This window comes from Coptis chinensis, chromosome 4 (assembly GCF_015680905.1).
Source record: "Coptis chinensis isolate HL-2020 chromosome 4, ASM1568090v1, whole genome shotgun sequence".
NCBI lineage: Eukaryota > Viridiplantae > Streptophyta > Magnoliopsida > Ranunculales > Ranunculaceae > Coptis > Coptis chinensis.
The window spans coordinates 19,924,679-19,941,451 of NC_141459.1; the positions used below are offsets into that span (position 1 = coordinate 19,924,679).

General features: G+C 37.5%; 2 protein-coding genes, 1 long non-coding RNA gene and 1 other non-coding gene across 4 annotated transcripts; 2 read left to right on the top strand and 2 right to left on the bottom strand.

Moving 5' to 3' along the window:
- The first annotated feature begins 6,215 nt into the window (after positions 1-6,215).
- Positions 6,216-8,898, top strand: LOC147502436 (uncharacterized). Its single transcript, XR_015221699.1, has 2 exons — positions 6,216-6,814; positions 8,652-8,898. It is a non-coding gene; the product is annotated as an uncharacterized LOC147502436 (long non-coding RNA).
- LOC147502437 (small nucleolar RNA snoR128) lies at positions 6,867-6,955 on the top strand. Its single transcript, XR_015194097.1, has one exon. It is a non-coding gene; the product is annotated as a small nucleolar RNA snoR128 (small nucleolar RNA).
- Positions 8,899-9,540: 642 nt separating the features above from the next.
- Positions 9,541-11,391, bottom strand: LOC147502438 (FAD/NAD(P)-binding oxidoreductase family protein). The gene has a single exon (XM_086607251.1). The coding sequence runs from the start codon at positions 11,306-11,308 to the stop codon at positions 9,866-9,868; it is 1,443 nt and encodes a 480-aa protein (XP_086463377.1). The 5' UTR covers positions 11,309-11,391; the 3' UTR covers positions 9,541-9,865.
- Positions 11,392-11,882: 491 nt separating this feature from the next.
- LOC147502439 (BAHD acyltransferase At3g29680-like) lies at positions 11,883-14,271 on the bottom strand. The gene is made up of 2 exons (XM_086607252.1): positions 13,357-14,271; positions 11,883-12,968 (listed from the first exon to the last, which is right to left on the bottom strand). The coding sequence occupies exons 1-2, from the start codon at positions 14,008-14,010 to the stop codon at positions 12,312-12,314; spliced, it is 1,311 nt and encodes a 436-aa protein (XP_086463378.1). The 5' UTR covers positions 14,011-14,271; the 3' UTR covers positions 11,883-12,311.
- Between the last annotated feature and the right edge of the window lie 2,502 nt (positions 14,272-16,773).

Sequence of the window (16,773 nt, forward strand, 5' to 3'; positions counted from 1 at the left end):
ACGATATCCATTACAAATGATAGTTCGGGGCTCGTGCCGCCATTGACACTCTTTCGAGCTTCAACAGCCCAATAAGCCGCAACAGTTCAATAATTAAGCAAAATGATATACTAACCTTACCTAGTTTAACAGTTCAACAGGACGCCAAGGATAATGAGTAGTAACAAAAGGCAGAAACCTTAGACAGTATACACCGATACCGGTGAAATAGCAAAAATAGCTACTCACCTTAATAAAAATCTCCATCAATCCTTATCGTCTGATTCGTTGCGCTTCCACGCTCGAGCAAACAAGCCGCCTCCATTTTTATTATATTTTATTCTCTAAAAACCCTATTCTCTAGAACAATGTGATTATATACTTGGGTTTGAAACCCAATCCCAATACAGACTCGGGCCCAGAAACCAGGCCCACATATCCCAAATCCAATCCAACCAATATTAAATAAATAATTAAATTAATTAATTAATTAATAAATATGTATTTTAAATACGGGCGTTACAAATATCAAAACAACAAATGCTCCTAAACCACTAGCAACGAGATGAAGATGGGCCACGAATAGGAAGTTGATTAATCAAAAATGGAAAGACCAAACGCCCCACCCCCAAACAAATTTTTGACAACATAGTTTAAAAAATTTGTTTTAAAACGTGGGTCGTTTAAAGTCAGATTTTCGAGACTTGCTAGATTACTATTTTTATGGTTTTATTTAGTTTTAACTTTTTATAAATACGGATTAATATAAGAGAAAACAATAAAGCAATAAAGACATAATCCACACCATAGAGAAACATGACTCAAAAATCGAGAAAATATACAAGAGTGGAAAACGTGAATTATGTTAACTGTGGATTTAGGATCCGGTACTTACAGCTACACACTTCATAGAGAGGGCCCGGTTACCTTAATGGTGCACTTACCAATATATTGAAGATTGAAATGGAGTACACTGAAGAATAAAATGAGTATTTTATAGTCAGATACTCGAGACTTTATCTAATAAATAAATAAATATATATATATCAGTTTACCATATATCAACAACCTAAAGCGCTGTGGGTCTTTCCATAAATAAATAACATGGAATGCACCCCCAAACAGAATCAAACACTAAGATTTTCTACGACGCAACTTAGTGAAATGAAAGCGAAGTCTGATAGACCTAGAACGTAACCGAGCATGCACCTTCTTCTTCATCTTTGAACGAGAGGGTGTCCAAGTGAATGATCGTGAGAAAATGGATGTTTGTGGAAGATATGTTGGATATGGATAAGTTTTAGAAGGAAAGAATGGAAAAAATGAGAATGTGGGTTTAGCACAAAACTCATTCATAGTGTAGGTAGGAACTGTCTCTATTCTAAAAATGAAGATGTCAAGTGCCTTTCCCTTGAGAATTATTTCCGTATTAGGAGGATTTAGAAAATCATTAAGCACAGAAGAAGCAAGAGGGTCAAGTGCAAACTCAAGGTTCCTTTGAAAAGGTGGAAAGTGGGGAATATTGGTGTTGGAAGATCAATGAGTGACAGGATGATGTGAGGTGGATGAATGGGGCTCAGCTAGAGCTCTCAGGTCTAGATCATCAGAAGCTTTGAGATATGCAAGACATTCCTCAATAGGTGGGTTAAAAGAATCACTGAGATAGAGGGTGAAAAATTCATCTTCCGTCATAGCGTCAAGGGATGAATGGATGTTGACAGGGGGGAACTTGCGAGGTGGCAAGGAAGAGTTGCAAAAGAGTCGAAGGAAATCTTCCTCGACTTTCAGGGAGTTCTCGTCAAAGTTGGAACTTCCAAAGGATAGGAATTTGTGCATCTGATTATTAGGAAACGTGGTTTTGAAATAATCTTGAGCTAAGCTCTCGATTACGCTAACTTCTCCATCGATAGTTGTATCTGGGAACTGTTTCGTCATTTTAAAAATATTTACTTCAACAAAAAGATGGCCAAAAGACATGGACATCGAACCATCACGGCAGTTTATGAGCGTGTTCGCAGTAGCCAAGAAATGACGCCCTAAAATGATCGAAACAGAGTCGTTAACGACTTCTGTATCGAGGATAACAAAATCAACAGGATAGTAGAAATCTTGAACCTTAACAAGTACGTTTTCAACCACACCATTAGGATACTTAATAGACCGATCCGCTAACTACAACGTCATTTTAGTAGGCTGCATCTCTTGTAGACCTATTTGTTTGTATAGATAATACGTCAGTAAGTTAACACTCGTCCCCAGGTCTAATAAAGCAGTCGTCGTGTGGGAGTCTCCTAAGGTGCATTGTACAGTAGGACGACCAAGGTCCTTGTACTTAACGATTCCATTATGTTCGGTTAAAGTTGGAAATTGTTCTGTTAAAAAGGCGTATTTAGGAATTGATAAGAGCCTAAAACTGTAGTTTTAACCCCTTAACAATATTGTTGTTAGACCAATTATGTGATTAATAATATAGGTTTATCACTAATTACGTGTTTTTGAGTATTTCAGGCTTTGAAGTTGAATAAATATAAATTCGTTACTAATTGGGCACTAAAAGGAGCTAAAATGATTGCTATGAAAGTTCTATGAAGAAATCCCAAGTTTCATGGAGAAAAAAAGCCCTTAAAAAACCCAAGTCAAAGCTGTTAAGTGAAAGTCAAACCAGATTAGAAAGCTGAAGAAAAGTCAACAAAACTTCAAAAGGTCATATCTTTGGGTTCAGACCTCAGATTTGGGCCCATTTTATATCAAAATGACCGACTCAGAAAGCTCTTTCTAATGGTCCAGACGACCTTGACTCGATCAGAGCAGTATAAGTTGGTGAAAACTCGTGCTACAGTAACACGACTAGAATGAAAAGTCTTGGATTCAACACATTGGGTTTTGGGCTCAATTTTTCGGCCCAAAACATAGCTCTAGGCCCATGCACGAAATTGGGGATCTCTTTCTCTTATTGAAAAGAAGAAAAGAGGCAGATTGAAAAGCTAGACCTAGATTAGAAAATAAATTAGCTTAGACTCCATTAATTAGTTTTATTACCTTGTTTTTAATTTAGTTATTGAATCATTGATAATTCTTCATTAGATTAATAAAAATAGTTAGTTATTCATAAATTTAGTTTTGATTTATTAAATTACTTAGATCTTATAAATTCAGTAATTAGTTGTTAATCATTTCTTAATTGTTAATTCAGTTGTGAATCCTTGATTAGATCAAATTAGTAAATTTATAATCTTTATATCATGTCTTGCTTAAATTCATATAGAAATGATAGTTTAATGATTCAAGGCTAAAACCTCCATTAAAGGGATTTGAGGAAGCCTTGATGAAAACTTGATTGTGTTAGCTTAGAAATCGTTGTGATAATCTATTCAATTCTAGAAAGTAATTATTTCACCATGAGAATGGGTTTTATTGCTTCACATGCTAGTTATTATTTTGTAGAGATTGCCATGAATAATTAGGGATTAGAAATACCAATTCGTTATGCAAAAGCATTGCAATTGGGATTACGACGAATCTTTGCTAGTTAATTAAGTCGAGTTAAGGTGGAATCAAATCCCTCTAATTCCTCCTCATATAGTCAAATTAGCAATTCCGTAGTTTAAATTATAGTATCTTGTTAGTATAATTTCCATTGTTACTCTCATTGACTTTGAGAGAGTGATAATCTTAGTTAACGTCAATTCTAAAGAACTAGGAGTGGAACGAACTCTCTACTCCACTATATTGCAATAACATTGAGAGTAGAGAAAACTTTGATAATATAGCCACCAAAAGAGCTTTAGTTTTACTTGCGTTGAATTTTGTCACTTATGCGTGGGTAAAACTATCATTTTACCTTATATCAAAGTAAAATGATAGTTTTACCTTATATCAGGAATATTTGTCTTATGCCTAGTAGTGCACAACTCTTTAAGAAACTTAGCATGGTGAGATAACTTTTTAATCGCTTCAAGAAAGGGTAGGTTTATCGTTAGATTTTTGAAAACTTCTCTAATCTCGTCAAAGTTTGTATCCTTGTTTAGCATTACTAATCTCTGGGGAAACAGTGGTTTCTCTCTATATTTAGCGTATGGATCAACAGGATGTCTAACCTTGGCTTTCTGTTTCTTAGGTTGTGGTTTAACTATTACCTCTACAGGGGTAGGATATTCAGTTTCTATTTCGGTATCTAATTCAATATCCGGTGTAGGGACTACTGGTGGGGTAACTACAGGCATAGTTACGACGTTATCAACCACTTTGCTAGAACAGAGAGTGGTGATGGGATTTAGCTCACCTACGTTTGCATTTTCCTTACTAGTATTACCGTTTACCTCAAAAGCTGTGTTTGTTGTTTTAGGATTAAGTATCGCTTCCATAAGCTCTTGACCTACACGCTCACTCGAGTAGAACACTTCCATAAGTGCTAAAAGGTCCCTTGACCTACGCTCACTGGAGTAGAACGCTTACATAAGCGCTAAAGGGTCCTAAACCTACGCTCACACGAGCTCCAACATGCTCACTGTTCCACTTGGACGCGTGTTAAATTATTTCTCTCGAGAGATCGTTCTTAAGAAAGCACAACCTAACGAGATGGGACTGTGTGGGGGACATATATTGTCATCAATATATTCACGACACTTGTCAATGTCATTGATCATATCTTGAGACTAACTTATTAGATCCTTACAATTGGTCATCTCAAGAGTCATGAGTTACCAAATGGTTACAAAATGAACATGAATACATGCATAGAGCAATAATAGCTATCAAAGCAATATTAAATATCATCAATGAATAGAGCACCAAAAGTGGATCATTCGATCATAGAATCCAAACAATGAACTACGTTCGACTTGATTTTAGGTCATCAGCGAACTGGATATGTAGGTAGTTCGATCCTTCGAACTTAGTCGCAACATCATTCTCCCCAAAATTCCTACACACATAAAGTTCGTCCAAAAAGAACCTTTACAGTGGTGTTGTAGGTTGTAGAATAACTTGTGTTTGGTTAGTTGAAGTTGATTAAAAACTTCATTACCATATACCAATGATCATATCACATCACTCTGATTTATATTTTATTCTTGTATATATATGGTGAATTGGTGAAATGACCCGGGTTTATATCCCGACAAGAGAACAATTTGTTATTTTAAACTAGTTTTTCATGTAACGTTGGAGAAGCCTACACAAAACACTAATTTATGTAAAACATATTTTTCATTTTGCTATTTAATTTATATAATTATGTATTTTTAACAAATATAAATAAAATTACATATAAAAGTTGTGAGGGCCTTAATGCGGGCCTTTGAGGGCTTTCACATCTAGGCCCTTATCTTCCCCTCAAAACGTGAGGGCCGGGTTGGGCATGAGGGCTTAAATTAAGGTTTTTTTGGCCCTTATGCCGGACTGAGGGCTTGAGGCCTTTTTTACACCCACTTACCCATCACTAGGTATGTCCAAACGGGTACCCGACCCGGCCCGAATTCGATTTTTCGGGTTTTGAACAGGTATCGGGTTACTCAAACCCGGACCGGTTTTCAACGGGTCGGGTTCAGAGTCGGATATTTTGTTGATAAGTGTGACCAAACCCTATCCTGACCCTATATTTTGGGTACCCATCGGGCTCGGATTCGGGTAGGATAAAGCCCGGTATAAATAAAGAAAAAAGACAATAAGAAACTTTATTTGAAATATATATCTACATTTTATTCTTTCATCGGCTATCCACCAATCCTTCAAACAAAATAAAATTTCTAATGAACTTGGAAGTAATTATCACCTATACTCGAACATAATTATTTGATATGGTTTAAAAATAGATGGACTAATGAACTATAGACACATGATCACGTGCAATTACTGAAAAAATTGGAAATCCCAACATAAATTTTTTCATAATCCAATATATTAAATAACTCATCATTGTAAACATGAATGATATCATAATCCAAATATTTATCTAACTCATTCTTTTATATGAGATTAGTAGTATACAATTGAAACCGAATTTGGGGTCCGATTTTGGTTTGGGTTCGATTTTGGGTTTTATAGTCCTTTTAACGGGTTTAGGGCTAAATTATCGGGCCAGACTCAGGTCGGTCTGGATTTAGAGAGTGTGACCAAACTCTACCCTATGTATTTCGGTTTGGGTTTGGGTTTTGTCGGATTTGGACAGGGTTCGGTGTGGGTATTTTGTTCGGGTTTAGGGCGGGTTTAGGGCAAGATGGACAATCCCACCCATCACAACATGAAAAAACACCTGACCGGTTAGTTTGTATTAGTTAGTTAGTTGGAGAAGGGGTTGAGTTCTATATAAAACCGAAAAGCGGGAATTCTTGGAATAGTAGAATCGAAAAAAGAAGAATCGACTCAGAGAGTGAAAGAGAGTGAAAGAAAGAAAGAAAGAAAGAAAGAGAGAGAGAAACAGTTGAGAAGTAAAAGAAAGAAAGAAGCAGTTGAGAAGAAGATGACGAAGACTAAAAGAAAGCTTGATTTATCCAAAGTAGCTGAAGAAGATGAAGAAGGGAAACCAGAGGAGGCGGAGGAGACAGAAGTGAATAAGAAGGATCAAGAAGAGAATGGGGTCACGGCGGTGATTGGGGACGATGGTGAGCTCGACCCGGTGACGTCAAACAACCGACACCGCTGCAACCAATGTGATGCAACTTTTCCTACACCCAAGATGATTAAAAAACATGTGCGATGTCATCGAGGATTTGATGTTATTTGCAACTTCATTAGCTGTTTCTATATCTTTAAAGAGGAAAGCGAGAGAAAAAGGCATTATCGACGGTGGCATATCAAGCCGGAGGTCGCATCATCCTCTTCCAAATATTGAAAAGTGAGTTTTCCCATTTTCTTTAATTTCAAGAATTAATAAAATATAGAATTTATTGCGATGATGATAGTTTCATATATTGACGAGAGCATTTTTCGACATGGTGGAGTAGATCATATTCGATCTGAGCGTTTACCTTAGCAACAATATTTTTATAGATAAGTTTCGATCATGCATCCACATAAGTGTTTCTTTAGTTGATTTGTTCTTAAGTGGGTGTTGCTAATCCAAACTGCTCTGTTGAGTTTGTTCAAAATTGATTCATGAGATTCTTATTTGCATGCGGTTGTATTGACTTCTCCCTGGTCAAGCTGATTGATTTAATGATTTTATAGAAATTTTTTGTAGCCAGCATTTTTAATTGTTTTTTGTTCTTCGTTTTGGGAAATTCAGTTTGGAGGACACTGGGAATTGGTAAATTGTTTTGTGGAAGGTGCTGCCAACCCGACTCAGCGCTAAGATGTCAATTTTTAAAAGAAACTGTTGTAGGCTTTTATTTAGTATGGACACTATACATAAGGGATGGCCGGATGGGGGTGTTAATAGCATGTCACTGAAAATTGTTGTTCAAGTTGATTGGTCTAGACACGGATTCAACCAAGATTTGCAATTAAACACTTATATATGAGTATCAGATTCTCTGTCTATTTAGTGGTTTAATCTATGGGATCATTCCTGATCTCTGTTAAATGGTATCTTTTGTTCCCAAGTTGATATGCTTTTTGAGGTCTGTGTCAGAATTTGTAGTTTGCTCTTCAGTTTTGTTTCCAGACTTTTTGATGTTTTGTCTTTGAACTCTGCTATATTTTCTTTTTCGTAGAAACCAGGAACGTATGTTGTCAATTGTATTAGGTTTACAAGTTGAAAGTGTGGCGGGGGTCATTATGTTTCAGTATACACTATCAGTGGCTCCTGTCTCGCGATAAACTCTCATTGTCCATATCCGGGAAGGACTAACCGTTTTCTGAAATTCTTTCCCATCCCAAATTTTCTGAACCTCCAGCCATCAACAGAGAAGGCATATAAACTGGCAAAGTCTGCCGCTGTCTTCTACTTGACTCCCCAAAGTCCCAACTTCAACTAGTATTTGCACATTTCGCTCTTCCTCTTCCCCATTTGACCCAAAAGATTCTACCCAGTTGTTCAAGAGATGTGGTTGCAGTGATGCTGAAATTAATAAGATCTTCTTCCACCAACCTTTGCTGCTCAAAACCAATGTCACCATTCTTAGTTCCAAGCTCAACATATACTCCTTGGCACGGGCCTCACTTGGTCTGACCTCGTTAAGATTGTCAATTGCAGTCTCCGTTTTCTTCGTTCCAAGATCTGTTGTGACCTTGACAAATCCGTGATTTCCATCAGTCCCTTTTTGGATCCAATGAGATGCTTCTCAAAGCTATTGTTCGAAATCTGTTGTGCCTAAGTTACAACTTAAACAGCGGTATTAAACGACGTATCTCCTCCTATGAAGGAATGGGAATTAGCGAAGGAAGTTTGGTCCCTTTGCTCATTTCTTCCCCCACGTTGATTTCCCAGACCTCGCTCATTAATGAGAGAACACATACTTAGACTACTACCTACTCAATGTGGGACTTGTCTTAAAGTCCATCAGCTTGTTCTTAAAGTACTTGTCAAGAGATACGCCACTGAGCTTCACGCTATTCCAGCATCAGACCTAACATGCATGCTTTATTATCTGCAAATGTCCTACAGGTGTTGGGATTTGGTTTGAATGTTTTCTTTTTCTTAGGGTATGAATGGTTTGCCTTCATAAATTTTATCTGTAGTGTTTCCAATGGTTCTTTTGGATACTGATTGTCTATTTTTACTCAAATTGCAGGCATGGAGTGCTGCTGTTAGTGTTTTTGGGGATGTTGATAAGAGACAGTACTAACTTTGGGGATGTTGATAGGAGAGTATTATCTGGACTGTTATTGATCATTTTCTTTTCTTTGATACTAGTAGAGCCGTAGAGGTTGAATTTCAGTATGGCTGTACATTTATGAAACCGTACATCAAACATGTATTACATGGTAAACTTTAACACTAGATATTTTATATGTTTTTTTAATGAGTTACCCATTTTATTTTCTTGGGTCTGGTCCTTAAGATGCAGGATGCAACAAAGTGAACAAACAACAGTTTTGTGCTGTTACGGCTTACCAGGAGTCCTTAAGATGCAGGATAAGTCATACTGTGTTGGTACTTGGTACGCACTTGGTAGTTACTAGTGGGTGCTTGGGCTGGAGTCCCAAATGATGTAAGCCCGTAGACAATTGAAGTATGCCCAAGCACCAAGTAACTTGGTACGGCACTTGGTAGTTAGTAGTTACTACTTGGTTAACAATAGCATCTTAGCATGCAGTGGCTTTTCGAATCACATAATAGTAAAAGTACACGGCTCGGCAGCTTGCAGCCTGGCGCATTGTTCTTAGATCTTTTTTTTCGGGTTAAGCACCTGTTTTTATGAATTTTTCGCTTGGTAGAAAAAGCTTTTAAGTATTTTTAGTGGTAAAGAACTATTAACTATATATAAGGAATTGTTTTAAATATAGAAAATTTTGCACATTCATCTTGCCTGACGATTAACTCAGAAGTCGGAACACTAATGGTTTCCTTGCTCTGCAGACCTGCGGGGTCCTTTCCAAAGGACATGATACTATGAAGCTATAATACTTTGTGTCTGTGTGAATGGATTTTCTTAAGAGTTTATACGCTAAAAAGCAATATTTGCTAGGGAAAAGCTCAATGTAAAACCTTTTAGTTAAAAGTATCCCGATGCAAAATATCCTTTGTAAACAAAAACTGAAAGCATGCAACTAATATTGACATTTTATGTGTCAAATACACCAACCTATTACTCCGCGTGTTTTCTCAATGTTAAGACCCTCAGATTCTTTTCCGATATCCGTAACAATGAAACATACCTTCCTTACCTTTCCCTCGGGAAGAAATCTTCCACAATCATGTCCACTTAGAAGAGCTTCTGCCGCTTGAAATAGGTAGCAAGAGCCCAGCTCAACGCAGTTTAACAGTCACAAGAGCACTTTTAAATCATAGCGAGGCCAAGGCTCTTTCCTTGAGCAAAGCCTCAGCTGCTATCCTTCCCGAAACCAAAGCCCCATCAAATGTAGCTGAATTCCAATGATCACCACACATATAAACACCCGACCCAATCTTTGAATCCTTCATCAAATCCGTAGGCGGACATTGGTCAGGTTGGGCAAACTCAATCCGATACGTCCTCAAATGCTTCCATGACTCTACAATCGAATCTCCAAACCAGCCAGAAAGCTCCCGAACCACCTTAGCAGTTAGATCATCATCCGATACACCCTCACATGTCCCTATAACCGATACCGAAACTAATGTCTTCCCTGGTGGACCATATGATGGTGCCACATTAGTAGCAAAGAACATATTATTCACAATCCCCTTACCCGACCCATTTAGTAACAAAACCGGTTCAGAAATAGGAGCCCGATCCGCTGAGAAATACAAACATGCTGTACTTCTAGCGGGTCTTTTTTTACCCGGTTTAGTAACTAACTTTCCCGCTAAAAGCTTTTCTACTTCTGGTTCTTCAACTGCTATAATCACTCCCAGTTCACTTTTCAAGATATCTCCATTTTCCAATTTTACGCTTGTTTTCGTCCGGAGTTCTTCGAAATCTATCGAAACGACCTTGGAATTTAATAGAATCGAAGAGGGTGGAAGTTTTCTTGCTAGTTGTTCTGGAATAGCAGAGATTCCTATAGCGGGTAATGTATTATCACCTAACGCGAGACATTTGAAGATAAAATCGAACAGTCTTGAAGTTGTTTGAAGCTCAGAATCAAAAAATATTCCACCAAAAAACGGACGAAAGAATCTATCAATAATGGACTCAGAGAAACCTGTTTTTCCAAGGAGATCAATGATTGGTACCTCATTTGCAGACAATATCTCATTATCTGGTCTACTTAAAACCCGAATTCTTGTTAATCCGATTAGTAGTTTATCGAAAACGGATCCGATAGGATTAGTTAAGCTAATTATCGCATCAGAGAAATGTCGTAAAGGATCAGCGACAGTATGGAATCCGCCATTGAAGTAAACGAAAGCGCCTGAGTAAAATTTCTGAAGATTTAAGGCTTCATAATCTAGAAGCTTCTTTGCTTCTGGGTAACCAGTAATGAATATTTGAAATCCACGATCGAGAGTAAACCCGTCCACTACGTCTGTTCTAACACGGCCACCAGCGGCGTCTGAAGCTTCTACGAGAAGGAATGGGATGTTTTCTGAGTGAAGGTGAGTTGCGGCTGCTAATCCGGCTAGTCCAGCTCCGATGATGATGACTCCAGTTTTGGTTTTAGGTTGCGCATCAGTTAAAGGTGAGGAGATGGTGGTTTGTAGGCAATGGGGTTTGAATTTGAAGTAGTGATGATTGTAGTTGTTTAGTTTATGGGAAGGGTAGAGAAGTGAGGGTTTGGTAACAGGGGAGAATATAAGATTCATGGAGAATTGAGTTAGTTGTATTGTGGAGAACAGAGGAAAATAAGCATTCAAAAGAGAGGGAGCAAATGAACCATTGAAGTTTATACCTTATCTACTTATCCATTTCCTGTGATTTATGTTCTAACTTCAAAATTGTAAAAGAGTTCCATCAACATCAGAACACAAGTATAAACCATGTAGGCCCAAATGTAACCCACTAAGTTGAAGGCAAAACTGTAGTTTTAGGTAGGATAGCTAGATACTGGGGGTGGTACACTCATGCAACTCTTTGTAGCATTGTCATTGGCCTCTACAAGAAATGCAAGTATGGAACTATGCACTAATGCACAGTGGGACAAACATAATCTGAGAAATGTGGCAGAGGCCAGAGAGAGTTCACAGCACTTCACACATATTGCAATAGATCCAAATGACTTGAAGTCCCAGAGTCCAACCCCTAAAAGCAAAAACAAGGGCATTGGTGCGTTGCAAACCGCTCTGTAAAAAAATGACATATACTTTGCAGACCGCACTGTATATGTCATCTCGAGATACTACAATGTGTATTTTGTGTCATATCTCACAAGACAACATGAAATATAAATGACTGAATATTTCACCTGTTTTCCAGGGTGATCTGCTTGAAAATACTGCTCATGAAGTACAGCAAATATCCATTAGGGAAAAAGCTACGAACATTCACGCTAATTGCTATTTTATAAAATTACAGACTTAAGTTATATGATTATTTTGAAGAGTAAAAATAATACAAGAGAGAGGAACAACATGATCATCTACGGCTGGGAGCAAGACCAAACCTCCCCTCCCTCTTCGGACACTTACCACATAACGAAGTTGGCAATATACCCTGGTGACAGTCAAATGACAACATAATATATGTGTTCTTGTAGACTTGTAGTGAAACATAAGATGTGCTCGCTGCTCGCTCCTTGGACACTGACCAATGCGTTCTTTGACTTCTCTCTATTCGGTTAACTGTGATAGATCAAGTTTTACAATCTATTTACATATTATCGAGAAACAAGGAGGAAAACTTCGTCATCTGCGAAGGAGACAGAGAAATAGAAACCTGACGAGCTCCGCTTTCTCTTGCGTCGGATAATATGACCACACCTTCTCGGCTCATGGAAGCAGGCTCCACTCTACTAGGCCTTCCCCACCCAAAATCAGCTTCATAAATCTTAAACCTTGGTGACCCTCCCACACATAACAATTCTGATGGAAGTGTCATATACAAATCAGCCCAATCTATACATTCCTTCAAAGGCTCGTTAGAAAACACACTGATGGCATTCTTTATTGTTGTGACTGCAAAAATGAATCCATCTTCACCCATTAATTCAACTGCCTTGGCTTTTACTATACAAGGTCTTATGCAATTTCCAAAATAGCCTTCTACCATTGGTGGGTCAAGTCGTGATCTGACATCCATTGCGAAAAGTAGGCTTGTGTCACTGTTCAGATTGACATCCCTTGCTGTTGTAGTGCATATCCACAAATGAGCACACAAGAGCACGAACTTTGATACAGGGGCCGGACCATGGCTGGTATTAGAAGTTGACCGTTCTTTCAACTTATCCATGTTGATTGAATTTACAATGAAAGTTCTTCTAGTTACTTGGTTTGGGACTTTATTTTTTTGTGTGCCTGCATTCCTCAACTACAGTGAAATGAAATCAGAATTGATCTTTTTGTCATACAAACTAGAACTTTTGTCATATAAGCTAGAGTATGTAATAAGTAAATCTTAGAGCTGCGAGAGACATAATTCCCCCAACACACACTGCAATTTCATCTAAGAGTTGTGCATTGCAACTATCAGCTGTATAAAAGCATAGATGATTACCAAAAAATAGTCATAGATCAAATTTTGTATAAATAGTTTTCAATTTTCAAAATTTCACAAGTGAATTATTTCTATACTATTGACCAATTTTAACACTGTTACTTTGCTCGCAAGTAACAACTAAAATATGGCTGGGCAAATTTAAAAAAAATGGAAGCTAAAAGTTATGCATCGTTCAGGGAAAAAGATCATAGTATCATACCTCAGGCAGTGAAGGAGCCAATCTGTTGAGAAAATGCTTAGAAAGCCCTTGATGATCGAGACCGTAAAACGTTGATCGATCATGTGATGGAATCGGGCCCACTAACTCCTCTCCAGTCCTACACATCTCGGCCCATGACTTCAAAAACTGACAAAACGACGTCCCATCAACTGCCACGTGGTGTGTGGATACCCCAACCACGATACCACCGCCATCAAACTTGGTAACCTGTACAGACAACAAAGGTGCTGGCAATTCGCTTATATCAAGTTCAGGAAGCAAGCCTGCCATGTCATGCATATCATTTCTAGTCAACTCAAAGAAATCATAATCTGATTCAGCCTCGAGATACTTAACCCCTGTGACATCTTTTAGATTGATTTCTAACTCACTTGAAATTTGTGAGAAAACGAGTTTACCCGTCAGAGGGTAGAAGTGGTTGAGTGCATTAGAGAGGGAGTTTTTGAGAGTGTGTGAAATGGTATGGAAAGGTGTGTTTGTAGTAGTGTAAAAAAGAAGTCTTTGAATTGGTGAAACGAAAATCCATAACGTGTCGAAGAAAGAGAGTTTTACGTGATTTGGAATCACATAGTTTGATGGAGAAGGTGAGATTTCGGAAATGTTTGTGACTCGTACTCGGTCGGAGGTGAGCATCTTCTCAGGTTGTAGGGGGGCTTCACACGTTTAAGTCTTCACAACCAACCCAATCAACACAATTTAATATGTATCGGTTTTACTATTGACTACCCAATCAATACTAATCAATATCCCAATTTGATATTGATATTATTAACCTTGATTAAATATATAACCCAAATTGGCCGTATATAAGTATTGAAGAGTTTAGCAGCCAAACGATTAATATCTTAGTTTAAATACCGCCCAAAATAACTATATACTATCTACTATCTATATGGAGATTCAGAGAGTGAGAGAGACAAAAAGAGAAAAACTGAAGGAAGAGATGAGGGGGTAAACCAGCAGTCGAGTTGGGAGAGGAAGATGGAGGAGTGGAGATGGAGAAGAGAGGGAAGGAAAGGAAAAAAGGAGAGGAAAATGAGAGAGACAAAAGAAAAAAACAGAAGGAAGAGATGAGGACAGGGAAATGGAAAAGACATAAACCAAAATGGAAAATTGGTTTTGTTTTTTTCAACAACCCCCAATTAAAATAAAATAGGAACTTACCTTACACTCGGACTAACAAAACAATTATTTCTACTATCTATATACTTTAAAATAGATTTAAAAGTTTAGGTAGGGTCCATTCCAATGAGTTTCGATATTTCCTTTTTTTTTCCATTAGAAAATTTAACAAACTAAATGTGTTTTTAAAAAACGGTTTGGATTTTGATAATTTAGTTTGTCAATGAGTCTACCAACCCGATCCGAACTAAACCGATAAAAAACGGTTTGGATTTTGATAATTTAGTTTGCCCTCTACCAACCCTCTACCGAACCGATATGAACCCGAACCGATAAAATAGTATTTTAGTAATATTTATGATTAATTTTGTATATGTTTATCAATTGTGTGGTTAAAATTAATTAATTTAATTTAAAATTTAATTGATTTTATAGTTTTCGGTTCGGATTCGGTTTGCAATATATTTTATCAGTTCGATTCGGTTTCGGATTAAACGTAATATTATCGGTTCGGTTCGGTTTTGGGTTCCCAATTTTCTTATCGATTCGGGTTCGGATTTTCCAAAACCCGATCCAAACCGATCCATTGACATCCCTAATTCTAGGTGAGATTTCTCTCTCTCCTAGGTGGCACTCTATTACGAGAGAGATAGCCCTTTCTCTCTCTTAGGTGGCTTTCTATAGATTCTCTTTAAATAGACAATTATTCCCTAAAAAATAGGAAATATAGATCTTATACTTACACCACAAATTACGTAATATAAGGAATCCTCACTTTTGTTCTAAACTGATGCTCATGCCATTAAAGGAAGGTTACCCCGAACTCCGCGATGCCTAGGCTTAATCAAGATCTAAACGGTTAATCTACGTTGGGTGCACCAAAAGAGTTATCGTCATCATCTTTACTAACTAATTTTACATCATCACAATACCTAGGAGAAGGACCATGAGGAATGGGGTCGGTGCACAAAGGCACCTTCACACTACTATCAGTGTTAGTTTAGTTTTTTTTTTTGGTAAAGTTTATCACAGTTTTTTTTTTTTTTGGTAAAGTCTATCACGGTTGGCTTGCAAGTCCATCCAGGGGGTTTATATCCAAATCCATTGGATACTCATAACTGCATGTGGTCAGGCACATTACCATTTGGCATGTACTAATCTTTTGCTCCTCGGATCTGACTTCCAATTTCTTATATCCCCATCCGCCATTTTTATTGCTAACTTGCAAGCCAAATAATTCATCATAGCTCCCTTGATCACAAGGTTCTAGCTATGTAATTGCTCTTTGTACTTCGACTAGAGCGCATAAGGCCAATTAATCAAGGTTAATGGACCCTATAGTATAGCTACTATGTTAAGTGCGGGTTGTGCGGCACGCCGACACAAAGTTTTCTCTGCAAGAATGAAAAGGTCGACAGATTCAAGCTTTGAGTATGGATACACATATGGCTAAGTCGGCTAACTACCAGGAATGAAGACCTTCAATTAATGTCTTGCTTAGTTTAACCTCATCACTGAGGTCGCATAATTGTATAACAACTCACGAGTGTAACACTATCACAAGCAGTAATAGGGAATTAGAGAAACAATTAAAAAATTGTCTATACCTACACTACCACGAGCAATATGTAATAGGGAGTCCATTAGTGAAAAAATTTACTGTGTTCTCTGTCCAGGTTCCGCCTCTAGCTACATACATTACATTCCGAAATTAAAGATGAGAAGGAAGCAGGTAAGATGAGAAGGCATATATGGATTGTTAGCAGTGCCGGCTCAACCCTTAGGCGAGTTAGGCGGCCGCCTAAGGCCTCCCGGAAGGCCTCATATTTTCTAATTTATCAACATATTTGTTTATTATTACCTAATTTTATAAAGAAAAAAACACAAAAAATGGATATGATAGTCAATTTGTTTACAAATGAGTTTTCTATCCACGCACTAAATTCCGGAGTGAATTAATTTGGAGTGTATACAATCCAATAGTCCATTGCACAAATGCAATCCAATAGTCCACTGCACAAATGACATCTCGAAGTATTAATATGAATCCAATGGCTACAAGTGCATAGAAATTTCAATTTTTGTAGGAGTGTGCTCATTTAATCAAATTGATTCATTGTAAGAATAAAAACAAATGGGTGAAATCCCACATTTAGTAAAAGAATCTCTACATTCTATGCCTTTTCAATTCTTCTTCTCTCTTAATTAAACTGTCTTAATTAAAGAAATTCTCATTACTAGATTTTTCATTGGTACTAGATTTTGACTCTTAAT